The sequence below is a fragment of the Diospyros lotus genome, chromosome 8 (assembly GCF_014633365.1).
Source record: "Diospyros lotus cultivar Yz01 chromosome 8, ASM1463336v1, whole genome shotgun sequence".
NCBI lineage: Eukaryota > Viridiplantae > Streptophyta > Magnoliopsida > Ericales > Ebenaceae > Diospyros > Diospyros lotus.
Window position 1 is genome coordinate 21,493,500 of NC_068345.1, and position 17,454 is coordinate 21,510,953.

The 17,454-nt window shown below is 44.1% G+C and overlaps 2 protein-coding genes across 2 annotated transcripts; both read left to right on the forward strand.

Annotated features, from left to right (window-relative positions):
• The first annotated feature begins 7,008 nt into the window (after nt 1-7,008).
• Nucleotides 7,009-7,395, forward strand: LOC127808571 (uncharacterized). Its single transcript, XM_052347141.1, has one exon. It carries the CDS (start codon nt 7,009-7,011, stop codon nt 7,393-7,395), a length of 387 nt encoding a protein of 128 aa, XP_052203101.1.
• Nucleotides 7,396-12,509: 5,114 nt separating this feature from the next.
• LOC127808572 (uncharacterized) lies at nt 12,510-14,115 on the forward strand. Its single transcript, XM_052347142.1, has 2 exons — nt 12,510-13,058; nt 13,222-14,115. Exons 1-2 carry the CDS (start codon nt 12,510-12,512, stop codon nt 14,113-14,115), a joined length of 1,443 nt encoding a protein of 480 aa, XP_052203102.1.
• Nucleotides 14,116-17,454: the final 3,339 nt, after the last annotated feature.

The window sequence follows — 17,454 nt, forward strand, 5'->3', positions numbered from 1 at the left end:
CTGCTGGAATTTATTCCAGTAATTGTAATCCCCAAGTTTCAATCCCGTGACCACCCCTACGCGCGTACGTGCGCGAAGCTAGCTGATCTGCAAATCCACCTTGTAATATACTCGCGCATATTAATTATAACGCACTCGAACCACTATTTTTCAGAATTCACTTTGCACCCACAAACTCAAGTTTTTCAAATTGCACTTAGCCCCAAATAAAATAAAATAAAAAAATAATTTTATTTTTAAATGAATTGAATTAAATTAAATTAATTAATTGAACTCTCAAAACACCTAAAAATGAGTTAACATATTAACTTAATTAATTGAACATAAAATGTTTAAAACCAATGAATTAATTGATTAATTAATTTAAAATAAATAAATTAATTGATAAATTTAAAATAAATAAATTATTTAATTTATGTTACGGGTATTTCTCGCTCTGCTTTGCGCAGGCCGGACCCAACATGATGATTCGGCCCAAACGTTTGGGACCCAACAAATCAGACTGAGCTCGTTAAAGCAAGCTTGGATAGTGCTAAAGCTCGGGATCAAACATCGAGGCCAAGCGAGCTCCCTGTAGCACCTCCAACTATTTGGAATATTCTAATGGCCCCCCACTACACTCTGGGCAAGTTCCCAGCGATCTTCATAGCTCGTCGCCTTAGCTCGTTAGCTCACATCATAGAAGAAGTGCGTATTGCGGCATACCGGACAGCCAAAGGATGCCCTAATTAGACCCCTTAGGCCCATTCTCTCGGCCTACGCCAGTCCCATCCTGGCCTTCTGGGAACAACATCATGATAGCCACATCCGGATTTCAAGATATCCCTCTCAGATCCCATCCGCATTAATGGGAGATCCCATCCTCATTAATGAGGGTCTTATCTGCACCTCGCCGTGGCAGACATCCTCGCCGGCTACTTCATCCCATCGCCTTCACACGTACGGAGCAAGTAAGAAAGCTTTCGGGCTGATATATATATCAACTAGCCCTTCTAAGGGCCAGAGGTATGTACTCTAAACGACTAACAAAAGAACACCCAATATTTTTGCTTACTCGCTCACTAACTTGAGCTTCAGAGTATTTTGCAAGGACGGGCCATCTGCTCGGAAAAACAAACTGGATACTTCATTATCTATCTCTCAGATCCACCATACAAGTGCGGGCTAACAAATCTCCTCCGACCAATTCCGAACATTGACATTTTGGCGTTAGAAGGAGGGCCGCTCTGGTAAAAACATCAATGCCTAGAACTAGAAACACGAGAGGTTCTGGGGCTATAACTAACCGACCTGCAAATCACGCCAACCGTATGCCAAAAATTTCGCAAGCTGGGGGAGTTGTGGTGTCTGACTCCATGCCTCCTCAGACTGAAGCCACCCTTAGAGTCCCTTCGCGATGCCCCTACCCGCCCGTGACTCCAACCGCCAACACGGAAGTAACACAGATATGGCAGTGATAGCGTGCATATTTTATATTATTTATCCCTCTTATTCCATCTTCATTGCACTCTATTTAGGTTATTTCATTTGTCTTGTGTTTATTTTATTTTATTGGGCTTCACACTATTTTTTATTCTTATTTGGCAGATTCGGGCCGTAGATTTGAGCTATTTTGATAAAGGCGCAAGTGGGCTTCGCAAGGTGGACGGACATCGAGTTTGAAAGAGGCACCCATACTTTATTATGGGTTATAGGCGAATTTAGAATCCATTGGGCCCTTTTTAATTAATTAAATTATGGGCCATATGTAATAAATAATCCCTAAGCCCATTTAGCCTAGGTTTTTCTTTTCCAAAACCCTATAAATAAGAGTTAGCAAAGAGGCATTAGGGTGGCCAATTTTGGAGGATTTTCACCGCTTCTATGGAAGGCTAATTCGCTTGTAATCTGCTACATTCCCGTACCCCTTGCCCGATTTGAGTCTCGGTCATGTAGTCGAATCCGGTTTAGAACTCGATTTTCATGTTCTTATTGATGATTTCATTTCTTTTCCTTCTATAATTTTATGTATGTTTCTTTTACGCAGTTGTGTGAATGCATGCATGATCTTTGGATAGGTTTAATTGACGTACTCGGTTGAGGCTTTGATTAGAAAGAAACGGCATATTATTGCATGAGCGATTGCTCGTTTTGATTTAATCTTTTACGATTGTAGAAGAGTATAATCAATCCAAACATAATATTTTCATAAGCGAGACGGGGATTACCGAGGTAAGGAGGTAGGGTTTGTAGCGGATTACGTTTTAGTTGGTCGAGAATCCATCTTTGTTTCATTCTTGAGCATTTTTGAGTTTGGTTTTCATCAACCCCCCCTCCCCGTTTAATCTTGTTTTGACAGTCATTGAAAATTCGTTGGGAGACGACCTGGGGAGCATCCTAGCTGCAAACCAGTCCTAATACATACATTAATCTGATCGGCTCGACAGCCATGATCAAGATTTTGGCGCCGTTGCCGGGGAACTCGTCAATCTATTCTGTCATAACAAGATTTGTTTTTCTGTTCTTTTGTTTCTTTTCTGTTCTCTTTCATTCTTTGTTGCTTTCTTTTTTTTTTGTTTTCTTTCTGTTTTGTTCTTTTATTTCTTTGTTCATTCTTTCTATTCCTGTTTTTCTTTTCTGTTTTCTACCATAACCAGCACTGTTCACCGCCGTTGACTATCTTGGAATGCCCTAATTTTTGGTGTCCAAAGGAATGGGGGTGTGAGGATAAATAGTCACGCTACGTGGTGAGGAGTGTGGTTTTTGGCCAAATTCCAACGTTTAGACCACTTTTTAGGCCATTTTGTGTGTTCTTGGTGTGTTTATGTGATCTTCCCTTGTGTGTTTTGTTCTATTTTTGTTCTTGTTGATATTTAGTGCATGACCAGATCATCTAAGGTGAACTAATTGATTTAGATCCAGAAATTGAGAGGACCCTTAGGCGACAAGCAAGAGAACTTAGATCTCAAGATAGGGCAGTAACTACTGATATTGTCTTTCCCATTGTCTTTGATACTGTGCCTGAGTTCCAACCTACATTGATCAATATGGCCGCCAATGAAAACAATTGCAATGAGAATAGGAATAATGGGAATGATGCTAATAGAACCATTAAAGAATTGGCTGCCCCTGATGTGCATTATCAACCCTTGTGTATTCACATCCTCAATTGGAGGCAAACTTTGAACTGAAATCTGGATTGATACATTTGCTTCCTAAGTTTCATGGTCTTGTAGGTGAAGATCCACACAAGCATCTAAAGGAGTTTCATGTGGTATGCTCCACCATGAGGCCGCAAGGGGTTGATGAAGAACAAATAAAGCTAAGGGCATTCCCTTTCTCTCTTGATGGAGCTGCCAAAGACTGGCTGTATTACTTGTCACCCGCTGCCATTACCAATTGGGATGGCCTGAGGAGAATATTTCTGGAGAAGTTCTTCCCTGCTTCCAGAACAGCAGCCATCCGGAAAGACATCTGTGGCATCCGACAGATGGGTGGAGAAAGCTTGCATGAGTATTGGGAGGGATTCAAGAAGTTGTGTGCTAGCTGTCCTCATCACCAGATAAGTGACCAGCTCCTCATTCAATATTTTTATGAAGGCTTGCTCCCCATGGACAGGTACTTAGTGGATGCTGCATCTGAAGGAGCCTTAGTGGAAAAGACACCAGCTGCAGCCCGGGACTTAATTTCAAAGATGGCTCAAAATGCACAACAATTTGGTACCAGGTTGAACACTCCCATGAAGACTGTCAATGAGGTTGGTTTTGCTGCACCTATGGACCAACGGAGAATAGAGAATAGGCTGGAGGAACTAACTTCAATGGTTCACCAGTTAGCCCTTGATCGAAACCAGCCCCCGCAGGTATGTGGCATTTGTTCATTATCTTCACATGTAACTGATCAGTGCCCACAATTGTAGGATAACACAATAGAATCATGTAATGGAATCTTCCCTAGAAGACCGTTTCAGCAACAGCCACAACAGAATAGGTATGATCCCTATGCTCCCACCTACAATCCGGGTTGGAGAGACCATCCCAACTTCAGATATGGGGGTGCTTCAACTCAACCATTCCAACAAAGGTTCAATGCATCGGGTCAAAGTAATGCCACACAGATGAAGCAACAAGCACAAACAGTACCCAAGGCCGAACCGAGCTTGGATGACATATTACAGCAACTGGCTGCCAATACTCTCAAATTCCAACAACGGACTGACACCACCATACAGAATTTGGAGACACAGATTGGGAAGTTAGCAACTAACATAAATGAGCTAAGGAGTCAAGGCTCGGGTCAGCTACCTTCACAGCCAATATCCAATCAAAAGGGAAATGTGAGTGCGATCATGCTGCGTAGTGGTAAAGAAGTGAATGTTCCAAAGAAGGCACAAGAAGAAACCGGTAGGAAAGAAGAGTCGCAGCCCCTCTCAATTCAAGGGGCTAAGCAACACATAAAAAATGATCAAGTCCAGGGAGAGAACCCCTACACCAATCCATTGCCTTTTCCCCATAGAGCCACTCAAAACAAGAAGAGGGCTGAAGCTGAGTTGGATAAGGAGATCATGGAGACTTTCCAGAAGGTCGAAGTCAATATACCACTCTTGAAGGCCATTAGACAGATTCCCAAGTATGCCAAGTTTCTCAAAGACTTGTGCACCCACAAGAGGAAGCTGAAGGGAAATGAGCAGGTCAACCTTGGAAGTAATGTCTCAGCCCTAATCCAGCCCGACCAGTGAGGCAGCCACAGAGGAGACTCAATCCCACCATCCTAGATGTGGTCAAAAAAGAGGTAAGTAAATTACTTTCGGCTGGTATCATCTATCCTATATCTGATAGCAGGTGGGTAAGTCCAGTGCAAGTTGTTCCCAAGAAGACAGGTTTCACAGTGGTGGCTAATGAAAGAAATGAGCTAGTGCCCATGAGAGTGCAGAACAGCTGGAGGGTCTGCATCGACTATAGGAAGCTCAACCAAGTAACCAGAAAAGATCACTTTCCCCTTCCATTCATCGACCAAATGTTGGAAAGGTTAGCAGGTAAATCGCATTATTATTTTCTTGATGGCTTTTCTGGTTATTTTCAGATATGCATAGCACTAGAGGATCAGGAGACCTTCACTTGTCCTTTCGGCACTTTTGCCTACCGAAGGATGCCATTTGGCTTATGTAATGCTCCAGGTACGTTCCAGCAGTGCATGATGAGTTTATTTTCTAACTTTCTTGAGCATTGTATGGAAGTATTCATGGATGACTTTTCTGTTTATGGCACCTCATTTGATGACTGCTTGGTTACCTTGGGTAAAGTTTTGGAAAGATGTGTTGAGAAAAACCTTGTTTTGAATTATGAAAAATGTCACTTCATGGTTGAGCAGGGCATAGTCTTAGGTCATGTTATCTGCAGACAAGGTATCGTGGTCGATAGTTCTAAGGTGGATGTCAATGCTTCTTTACCATACCCCGCGTCTGTGAGGGAAGTACGCTCTTTCCTTGGCCATGTAGGTTTTTACAGGAGGTTCATCCAAGATTTCAGTAAGATTGCCATTCCATTATCCCACATCCTCCAAAAGGATGTGGATTTCAAGTTTGATGAACAATACAAGCAAGCCTTCGAGGAACTTAAAAGGCGATTGACTTCTCCACCGATCATCCAGCCACCCAACTGGGAGTTGCCCTTTGAGCTCATGTGTGATGCTTCAAACTTTGCAGTAAGCGCCGTTCTCTCTCAGCAGGTGAATAAGAAGTCGCATGTCATTGCCTACGCCTCACGTACCCTGGATAGTGCTCAAGCCAATTACACCACGACTGAAAAAGAGCTCTTAGACATTATCTTTGCTTTAGATAAATTTCAATCATACTTATTAGGATCTAAAGTTATTGTGTTTTCTGATCATGCAGCCCTAAAGTTCCTTCTGTAGAAGCATGATGCAAAACCTAGGCTTATCCAGTGGATGCTGCTACTCCAGGAATTTGATATTGAGATCAAAGACAAAAGTGGAGCTGAAAACTCGGTAGCCGACCACCTGAACCGGATACTTGCTTCTCTAGACTCGTTTGACATGGATCATCCGCCTATCAGAGATAATTTTCCAGATGAGTTGCTTTATCACTTACATGGTACTGAACCTTGGTATGCTGACATGGTAAATTTCCTAGTTGCTTCTGAATTACCTGCACATTTTAAGAAAGCACAATTACATAAATTTAAAAGTGAAGCTAAGTACTATGTATGGGATGATCCATATTTGTGGCGCTTGTGTAGTGACTAAGTCCTTAGGAGGTGTGTCCCTGATCATGAATTTGCATTTGTCCTACATTTTTGTCACACTCTTGCATGTGGTGGTCATTTTGGTCCGCAACGTACTGCTAGAAAGGTCTTAGACGCAAGGTTATATTGGTAATCCCTTTTTAGAGATGCATATGGATTCTGTAAGAACTGTACACGTTGCCAACACACAGGTTCAATTTCACGCAGAAATGAAATGCCTTAGAAACCTTTATTATTCTGTGAGATATTTGATGTATGGGGCATTGATTTCATGGGTCCTTTTCCTGTCTCTTTTGGTTTTGTGTACATTCTTTTGGCTGTGGATTATGTTTCGAAATGGGTGGAAGCTAAAGCCACCCGAACTGATGATTCTTCTGTGGTTACAGATTTTGTTAGATCTCATATTTTCGGCAGGTTTGGCATTCCCAGGGCCATCATCAGTGATAAAGGATCCCACTTCTGCAACAGAAAGATGCAATCCATGCTCCGAAAGTATGGAGTTTTATATAAAGTGGCGATGCCCTACCATCCACAGACCAATGGGCAGGTTGAGGTTTCAAACAGAGAGATCAAGCACATTCTAGAGAAGACAGTCCAGCCCAACAGGAAAGACTAGAGCCAAAGGTTGGAAGATGCACTTTGGGACTACCGCACGGCCTACAAGACTCCGATCGGCATGTCCCTATATCGACTGGTCTTTGGAAAAGCATGTCATCTGCCGGTAGAGATCGAGCATAAGGCTTATTGAGCGGTGAAGCAATGCAACATGGACATGACAGAAGCTGGTTCCAAGCGGAAGCTTCAATTGCAAGAGCTTGAGGAATTGAGGTTAGCGGCATATGAGAACTCTAGGATCTACAAGGAAAAGACCAAAGCTGCACACGACAAATTGATTGCCAAGAAGGAGTTCAACGTTGGCAATAAAGTCCTCCTCTACAATTCACGTCTAAAGCTGATGCCTAGTAAGTTGCGTTCTAGATGGGTTGGTCCTTTTGTGGTTACTCATGTTTTTCCTTATGGTGCAGTTGAGATTATGGACGAGTCGACTGCGAAGAAATTCACAGTTAATGGGCAGAGGCTTAAACATTTCTACGAGGGCTTTACAGAACACACAGTGGAGGAGCTATCTCTCTTGGACCTTCCCCCGACCTGATACCACCAGGCTGTTTCTCTCTCCTTACTTTTCTTACTTGTCCTATACATGATTCTTACTGCATGCTTACATTGAGGACAATGTAATGTTTGAGTGTGGAGGGGGCGGGGGAGTTTTAGAATAAAAAAATAAAAAATAAATAAATAAATAAATAAATTCGCAAAATGAGGCAAATTGAGTTTGAAAGAATTTGGCATGTTTAGAAAGTCGATCTTATCTTTTTGGGCTTTCAAGTAAATTAGAAATGAGTTTGGCTTGGTGGGTTGATTGAGGTAGTCTTTGTGAGGATATTTGTGCTCATGCATGTTCTTTCTTATGATATGCGTGCATCCACTAATTATGGGTATCACTCTAGAGCTTGTTTTGAATCTTTTATTGAAGCTATCAGTGCTCATACATGTGAAAAGATGATTAAGGCATTCTTTCATTTTACTCGCAATTTTTTTAAAAAAAAAAAAAAAAAAAAGATCTTTTCCCTTCTTTAGGTTGAAGAACATTCATTGCATCCCTTGATTATGGCAACATATTAAGCAAGTCCTCTGGAATCAAAAGAAAAATAGATAGAAAGGCCAAAGGCCAAGATGAGATGGAGCGTAAAACGCACTCGCCAAGGTGAGATGGAGAGTAAAACGCACTCACAAAAGTTGGGATAGAGCGTAAAACGCACCCACCATTCAAAAAAAAAAAAGTTCTATTTTCTGCTTGCTTAATAGTTCTTCATTGATCTTGGATTGTCTTGAATGTTTTCTTTCTTCCTAAGGTTTACTTTACTTTTCATTATTATCCTCTTATCCTTTTCAGAGCCATGAATAAAAGTCCTTTTGATTTGCATGAAAAAAGCATTGAGAGTGGAGATTTAGAAGATGGGCATATCTGGTAGTGGAATTATGATTGAGTGGAGTGAGGAATAGCATTTGAGGAACTTGAGAGCATATTTTATTCTATGAGGGTCTGCTTATTTTGACTCGTCTTACCAAGTAAAATTGCCATGCTACTTGTTTGTCTAGGAAGTGTAAGAAAGATGATCTTTGAGTGTTGAATTCCTATAAAACTTGTCGTGCCTCTCATTTTGCATTATTCACATCCTTTTTGTTTGAAAGAGTGAATGTTATCGTTTTGCCTAGGAGTGCAAAAGTCTAAGTGTGGGGGAATTTGATAGCGCCCATATTTTATATTATTTATCTCTCTTATTCCATCTTCATTGCACTCTATTTAGGTTATTTCATTTGTCTTGTGTTTATTTTATTTTATTGGGCTTCACACTATTTTTTATTCTTATTCGGCAGATTCGGGCCGCAGATTTGAGCTATTTCGATAGAGGCGCAAGTGGGCTTCACAAGGTGGATGGACATCGAGTTTGAAAGAGGCACCCATACTTTATTATGGGTTATGGGCGAATTTAGAATCCATTGGGCCCTTTTTAATTAATTAAATTATGGGCCATATGTAATAAATAATCCCTAAGCCCATTTAGCCTAGGTTTTTCTTTTCCAAAACCCTATAAATAAGAGCTAGCAAAGAGGCATTAGGGTGGCCAATTTTGGAGGATTTTCACCGCTTCTATGGAAGGCTAATTCGCTTGTAATCTGCTACATTCCTGTACCCCTTGCCTGGTTTGAGTCTCGGTCATGTAGTCGAATCCGGTTTGGAACTCGATTTTCATGTTCTTATTGATGATTTCATTTCTTTTCCTTCTATAATTTTATGTATGTTTCTTTTACGCAGTTGTGTGAATGCATGCATGATCTTTGGATAGGTTTAATTGACGTACTCAGTTGAGGCTTTGATTAGAAAGAAACGGCATATTATTGCATGAGCGATTGCTCATTTTGATTTAATCTTTTACGGTTGTAGAAGAGTATAATCAATCCAAACAGAATATTTTCATAAGCGAGACGGGGATTACCAAGGTGAGGTAGGGTTTGTAGCGGATTACGTTTTAGTTGGTCGAGAATCCATCTTTGTTTCATTCTTGAGCATTTTTGAGTTCGGTTTTCATCAAACCCCCCCCCCCCCGTTTAATCTTGTTTTGACAGTCGTTGACAGTTCGTTGGGAGACAACCTGGGGAGCATCCTAGCTGCAAACCAGTCCTAATACATACATTAATCTGATCGGCTCGACAGCCACGATCAGGCAGCAATGTCAGAAAACATTAGAGAACATTGTCATGCAGCTCGCTAATGCAGTGAAGGTGTTAGTCTAGACATAAGTTCAGACGGCGCAGACACAGGCGGCTGCCTCCCAACCTCCAGGTGGCGGGCCTTCTCCAGAAGAAAAATAAGGTAGGAGGGACACGAGGTGAGTTGGCTCGGTTCGCTCCTCCAACCTACACTCTCGAAGGGCAGAAGAACGGCAATGCTATGATGGGGAGCCTGGGATGTACCTCGCCAAACAAAGGACCGGAGCCAGCCCCTGCAGAAATCGCCACGAATATGCCCACGAAAGGAATTGCTGACTTGGGAATCCATGACATGGGAGTTCCTTAGCGGGAATCAGCGGCGGCCATGGCACCCACCGCAGCTCCCCCGACCATGAAGATAGGAGGCGGCCTTCCCCGCGAGATCGCCGTCGCTCAGGACCAATTTTCGCACAGGAAGAGCAACCCCCCACCGGACGGTCGGCGAATCAGGACCCCATGGTGGGGGAACTACTGCTAAGAATTCAACAGCTAGAGGCCAGACATGGGGTGCATGACCAGAGGGAAAGCCATGAAAAAAAGACCCCATTCTCCAGGGAAATAGAGCTGGAGCCCCTCCCCCGCAGATTTAAGGTTCCTAGCATCCCTCAGTACAATGGGGACAGCGACCCCTTCGATCACCTGGACGCTTTCAATGTCTAGATGGACCTGCAAACCTCCAGCTCATTGGTCAAGTGCTGAGCTTTCCCCGTGACCTTGGGAGATATCCCTCGGGCATGGCTAAGGAGACTTTACTCCCGCAGCATTTGTAGTTGGGAGGAATGCCAACAGAAATTCATAGATCAGTACAGGTCGCTCCAAAGATAGCTCGCCCTACATGCCATCTCGCTACCATTTTTCAGCGATTTGGCGAATCTTTAAAAGATTACATAGAGAGGTTCAGACCCGAAGTTAATAATGTCAAGAGCCCCTCCGACAAAAGTATTTTGACTGCGATCTCCGTTGGGCTTCGAAAGGATGGGAAACTCTACGAAAGCATCTATAAATCTCCGGTGAGAGATCTTGGCGAGTTCTACTAGCGAGCTGTGAAGGAGGTTCGGTTGGAAGAAGCGTTCGGCCTAAAAAAGCCGGGCGACCGGAAGAAGGTGGCGGAACACATCGGTTAGAGCAAGAAGAGAGCTGATGAGGACCCTCGCAAGGAAGGTCGAGAACGAAGCCCCAATGACCAGGCGGCCAAAAAGGCAAGGTTCGGATAGGGAAACGAATGACCAGCACGTTAGGGCTAGTATGAAAATTATAGTGTCTTATCTGACTCCCAAGACAGGATCTTCGCCACAGAAGTGTAACAAGGAGGATTTCGGAAAGCCTAATCCCCTGAAGACTCCCGACAAGTAGAGAACCAAGAGCAAGTTCTGCGCCTACCACAACGAAGTAGGACATACCACCTCTGAGTGCTGGGCGTTGAAAGACGCCATCGAGGAGCTGATCAAGAGAGGTCGGCTGCATGACTATGTGGTGCATCCTAGGGACCAGCAGCCTAAACAGCCGGCTCAACAAAACCCTGGTTAAGCTCCCGAACAGGACCAAACGCCTACGATGAGAACTATCTTCATTATACATGGGGGGCCCCACATCGCGGGGGCTTCCAACAGGTCACACGAGCGATATGTTCGGGAAGCCAACCACTTTTTGCTTGTAGAGGACGACAGCCAAGAAGGACCCTCCAAGAAAGCCAAGGCAGATTCGAAATATGTCTCTTTCACTAAAGATGATTTCAAAGGCGTACACTAGCCGCATAATGATGCCCTCGTGATCCGAGCTTAGATTGGCAATATGGAAGTACGGAGGGTCATGATCGACACAGGTAGCTCGGTGAACGTCATGTACAAAGGATGTTTCGATCAAATGGGATTAAGGTCGGACTAGCTGACATCCTCTCCAGAGCCACTATACGGATTCACTGGCGATGCGGTAATACCAAAGGGGTGTATAAGGCTCCCGCTAACAGTTGGGGAATCAGACCTCCAGGCCATAGCAATGGCGGATTTCCTCATCATTGATGATCCCTCCGCATACAATGTCGTCATGGGGAGGCCTGCTATGAACGACTTGGACCTAGTTATCTCAACCAAGGCTCTGGCCATCAAATTCCCGACCCCATAGGGGACTAGTTATATAAAGGTTGAGCAGCATTCGGCGAGACGCTGCTACGAGGAGGCACTAAAAATAGGGCTCAAAGGAAAAAAGATAAACATGGTTTCCGAAGGGGAGGCCCTAGTCTCCACCAACTAGGGTGTTAGCCACGACCTGGACCCACGCGATGTGGACTGCGACCGAACCGCTAGCCCGACGACCGAGCTGGAAGATGTTATAGTCAGCAGCTCAGACACTGAAAGACGCCTCCAGGTAGGCAGACGCCTCTCCCCCGAAGTAAAATCCCAACTAACCAAATTCCTTAAGACCAATCTGGACGTATTCGCGTGGAACCACGATGATATGGTGGGAATAGACCCAGCAATAATGCAACACCGGCTCAATGTCAACCCCAACCATAAGCCGGTTCGTCAGAAAAGAAGGCCAATGACAGCAGAACGATATGCGGCCTTAAAGGAAGAAGTGGATAAACTCTTAGCCAGTAGGTTTATTCGGGAAGCTCAATATCCAACATGGGTAGCGAACCCGGTCCTAGTAAAAAAGAAGAACGGGAAGTGGAGAACTTGCATCGACTTTACTGACCTAAACAAAGCCTGCCCAAAAGACAGTTTCCCTCTACCAAGAATTGACCAGCTCGTGGATGCAACAGCCGGCCACTAGCTTCTAAGCTTCATGGATGCCTACTCAGGGTACAATCAGATCCCAATGAACCCCGATGAAGAGGAGCATACCTCTTTCATGACGGACTAAGGGCTATACTGCTACAAGGTAATGCCCTTCGAACTAAGGAATGCAGGGGCGACATACCAACGACTAGTCAACATGATATTCGGAGATCTAATTGGAAAGACCACGGAAGTTTATGTTGATGATATGCTGGTAAAATCCAGGCAGGTCGCCGACCATGTTAACAACCTGAGGGAAACATTCCAGATTCTGAGGAAGCATCAGATGAAGTTGAATCCACTCAAATGCTCATTCGGTGTGGCCTCTGGAAATTTTTTGGGATTCATGGTAAATGAAAGGGGAATCGAGGCCAACCCCGAGAAGATCCAAGCCCTACTTGACATGCAATCGCCCACCAAGACTAAGGAAGTGCAAAGCCTGAAGGGACAAGTCGTGGCCCTTAGCAGGTTCATTTCCAAATCCTCTGATAAATCCATCCCATTTTTTAAAATCTTGAAGAAAGCAAGTAGCTTCGAATGGACAGAAGAGTGCGAGACTTCCTTTCAGCAGCTGAAAGACTACATGGGGCGGGCTGCCCTCATGTCAAAGCCGAAGGAAAGGGAGGAACTGATTATCTACCTGGGGGTGTTTGAGTACGCAGTGAGCACCGCCTTGATTCGGGAAGAAGACCAAGTTCAATACCTGGTATATTATGTAAGCCACAGGCTACTTGACGCCGAAACAAGATATTTCCCCATGGAAAAGCTCATTTTTTTCCCTACTGGTCGCATCCCGAAAGCTCCGCCCCTATTTTCAAGCCCATCAGATTAGCGTATTGACCAAACACCCACTGAAGCAAATTTTATAGAAGCCTGATTCATCCGACCGCTTCCTCAAGTGGGTGATCGAGCTCGTCCAATTCAACATACAATACAAGCCAAGGACGGCCATAAAGGGTCAGATACTAGCAGACTTCGTTGAAGAATTCACAGGGCCGACGGAAGAACCAGCCCCCCTAACCTCGCCAGTCTGGGAGCTGTTTGTTGATGGCTCTTCTAACGAGCATGGGTCAGGAGCTGGCGTACTCCTAGTAAGCCCAGAGGGACACAAAATCCCCTACGCATTGAGGTTCAGGTTTGGACCAACCAACAATGAAGCCGAATATGAAGCATTGCTAGCCGGCCTCCATCTAGCAAGAGAAGTCAAGGCGGAGCGGTTAAAAATTTTCAGCGACTCCCAGCTCATGGTCTGCCAAGTTCAAGGGGAATATCAGGCAAGGGGCCTAAAGATGGTAGCATACCTCCAGAAAGCTCAGGAATTGTTACGCCTTTTCAATGAATGCGAGGTGAATCAAGTCCCGCGAAGTCAGAACTCTCATGCCGATGCCCTGGCTCGTTTGGCTTCCGTTGGAGAAACTAACTCATTAGGAACCATCCCCATAGATTTCCTCGCAGTACCGAGTACAGAGAAAAGAACTGAGACATTGACAGTCGAGCTAAGGCCAGATTCATGGATGAAACCGATCATAGACTATTTGCAAGGGGGACAGTTGCCAAACGACAAACTCGAGGCACGATGCCTCAGAGCTCGGGCGGTCCGATATTGTATCTGCAATGATATGCTATACAAGCGAGGGTTCTCAATCCCGTTACTCAGATGCATCGATGAGCCTGATTTCCAAGCGATTCTCAATGAAATTCATGCCGGCCATTGCAGCAATCACGCTTGGGGGGTATCCTTGGCTCAGAAGGCATTCCGCTAGGGCTTTTACTAGCCCACCATGAAGTGAGACACTACGGACCTGGCAAGGATGTGCAATGCATGCTAGAGGTTTGCAAAGGTGCCACGGGCTCCCCCCGCTTATCTTCAGCAAATGAGCAGCCCGTAACCTTTCGCCATATGGGGCATCGACCTAATCGGGCCGCTTTCCACAGCTCGCGGTGGATGTAAGCATGCCATCATGGCTGTGGACTACTTCACCAAGTGGGCAGAGGCAAAGGAGCTCACACAGATATCCACCACGAAGGTAGAAAACTTTGTGTGGAATAACATCATCTGCAGGTTCGGTGTCCCTCAACAAATAGTCACCGATAATGGGACCCAATTTACCAGCGATCAATTCGTACAATTTTGCGAGTCTCTGGGGATCAGAAAAAGCTTCATAGCCGTGGATCACCCATAAACCAATGGTCAAGTCGAAGCCGTCAACAAGATAATCACGCAATTATTAAAGACCAAGTTAAAGTCAAGAAAGGGAGCCTGGGCGGATGAACTACAAACCGTGCTCTAGGCTTACCGCACCACAGCTCGCACAACCACGGGAGAAACCCCTTTTTCTATGGTATATGGGTCTGAAGCAATGATCCCAGCGGAAAATGAAGTAACAGGCCAGCGAATAGCTACTTTCAACCAAGAGGACAACGACAGACTACTAACCTCAAGTCTCAATTTGCTCGAGGAAACAAGAGAAACAGCTCGCTTGAGATTGGCCACCTACCAACAGCGAGTGGCAAGATAGTACAACCAGAAAGTCCGAGTCCGATGCTACAAAATCAACGCGGAACATCTGAGACCATATTTTCGATAAGCAAACATCTTTTCCCTCTCCCGCATTCTCAATTGTCAATCGATGCCTCAATTTTGTTGATATTTGCTTCATTAATTCAAGTAGCAAAATTCTGGTCGAATCATGTTAATGTGTCCTTTATCTCTGATAATTTCTTTTCACACCCATGTTTCGAATAATTAAATAATTGAAAGGTTAGAAGACTATGGTTTGCGAGTTGGGGCCCATTCAACTTGGCCAACGTGCCATGGTTTGTGGCTTATCTGAGCAATCATCTTAGTCTTCACCCTAGGTCGTGGTTGGCAAAGCGAAGCCCAGGCATCTTGGCCTTAGTGTCATGGTTTGGCGCTGAAATGAGTCACCACCCCTAAAAGGTCATGGTTCACTAGCCGGGATCTTGTTATCTTGACAAAATGCATGAACTGCGACCCGCCTGAGTGTTCATCTTGACCTCACCAAAGCCCTCAAAAGTCATGATACGTTAGCTGGGGGAAAAACCATGACCCACCTGGGCGTATAACTTGACTGCAAACTTTGAACTAATTTAACAAATATCATGCTACTGCATGTTAGTTTGGATTTTATCCTGTGATCGTAACCTACTGAGCATATAGCTCGAGCTAACAATGCCTTACTTAACATGTTATTTAAAATTGCTCGTTCTCAAAATTTTCTTATTTTCAAGTTAAAGGTATACTTGAGTTAACTGAACCTAAGCTTATTTCTATGTTGTGTTTTTTAAAAAATTCGCAGCAAATAACATGAAGAAATAGAAAGTCATTCCGACGAAAGGAATGTATTACTCCCACGGTTCGAGTACAAAAAACAAAAAAAAAATGGTCTAAGGGCCTGGAGGATCTTAGCTTGGGGTCGCCGTGCCTTTGAAAGCTGGGTTGATGGCGTCCTCAGCAAAAAGATCGACCACGGCCTGGTCAGGCTCGGGTGTGGGCACGTCAGCTCCGGAGTTCGCAGCATCAGCTAGATATTTCTTTACCGCCTCCACCGCTTCCTGGCCAAAAAATGAAAAGTCAAGGCCTGGATGCGCTTTCCATAAAGTAAAAAGGAATGTGCTGTAGACGTTAGGCTTGACCTCTGAGCGCTCCATCGCAACCCAGACCACGACATCATTTTTCAGCTGCTCAACCTCCAGCCGAGCCCGCTCTAGTTCGCCTCGCAACGCTGCAAAATTGGCCAACGCTTTATTTAGCTTCGAGGTGGCTTGGGAATAGGCCAAGTCGAGCACCTGCTTTTGACGATACAACTCATCCTCGACCTCCTTCTTGGCTCTCTCAGCCTCCCTAACTCGATCCTCTAAGCCTTCAGCTTGATTCTGATATTTTTGGGATTCGGCGGTTGATCGGGGCTGTCGAACACCAATAGATTAGATGAATAAGAATTTTGATTTGCAGTAAGGGTGCAACCCAAAGTCGTCTCCCAACGAACCTCTAACGGATTTGTCAAAACACGGCTAAACGGGGGGGGGGGGGGAAGTTTTTGATAAAAAACAGAAAACAAGATATGCAAGAACACAATGAATCAAGATGCAATCAGTTGCAAACCAACCTTTTATCCCAGTTTTCATCGCCTTCTCAATAAACAAATTGTTTAGTTCTAATCCTCAAATCGAAAATCAGAAAAATCCTTTAACAACCGCCAAAGATTGGAAAGAAAACCAATAAAAAGATTTCAGAAACCTCTTAGTTCAATCTATCAGTTTTGATTCCCCTTATTGCACAGATTCGAGACTGATTGTTCTTGCTTCTAGTTAAAGCCTCAACCGAGCACAAAAACCTTGGATTCTCAAACAAAGACAATGCATGCATTCATCCAACTAGCATCAACACATACACAGATTTAAGAGAGAACAGAAACAAGAGAACAATAAAGTTAAAACTAAAAAATGATTTCCATTAAAACCAAAGACTCAAACAGGGAATAAGGCTGGTATTGCAACCGATTACAGAATCCTTAGCCTTCCATCTTGAAAATAACAATGGAGAGAAGGAAAGCTGGCTGCTGTTGACGTCTTCCAAAGAATCCTCTCAAAATCGGCCACTTAAGGTGCTTAAGTAGAGCTTAAGGATGAAACCCTAGGTTACTGCCACTTCTCAGCCGATTTCGGATAGGTTAACGTACGTTCTGGGCTTTGGCCTCTTCACAAGAATTGTAGATAATGAATATTAGATAAATGTGGGCTTTTGAATCACTTGATTTGGATATCGGACGCCCAAGATATGGTCTTTTAAAGAATCAGCATCTGTGCAGCTTTCCTAATTTGACCCAACTTCGTAGCCCCGACTTTGAAGTGCTGTTTGAAGGCCCAAACGAACTCGGATTTGGACAAACCATACCATTCCAGAAAGCACAAGAAGTTCTCTACAGTATCTATGAAGACATCATCTTCATTCTGGAATTTTATCTTAGCCAAAATACTGAAGGAAGTGCAGGAGGTTAAATCTGCTAAAATTGCCCTTACTTCTCTATCTCCAATTTCCAATATATCTCATTGCCATCAAGATGTCTCATGCCCCATCT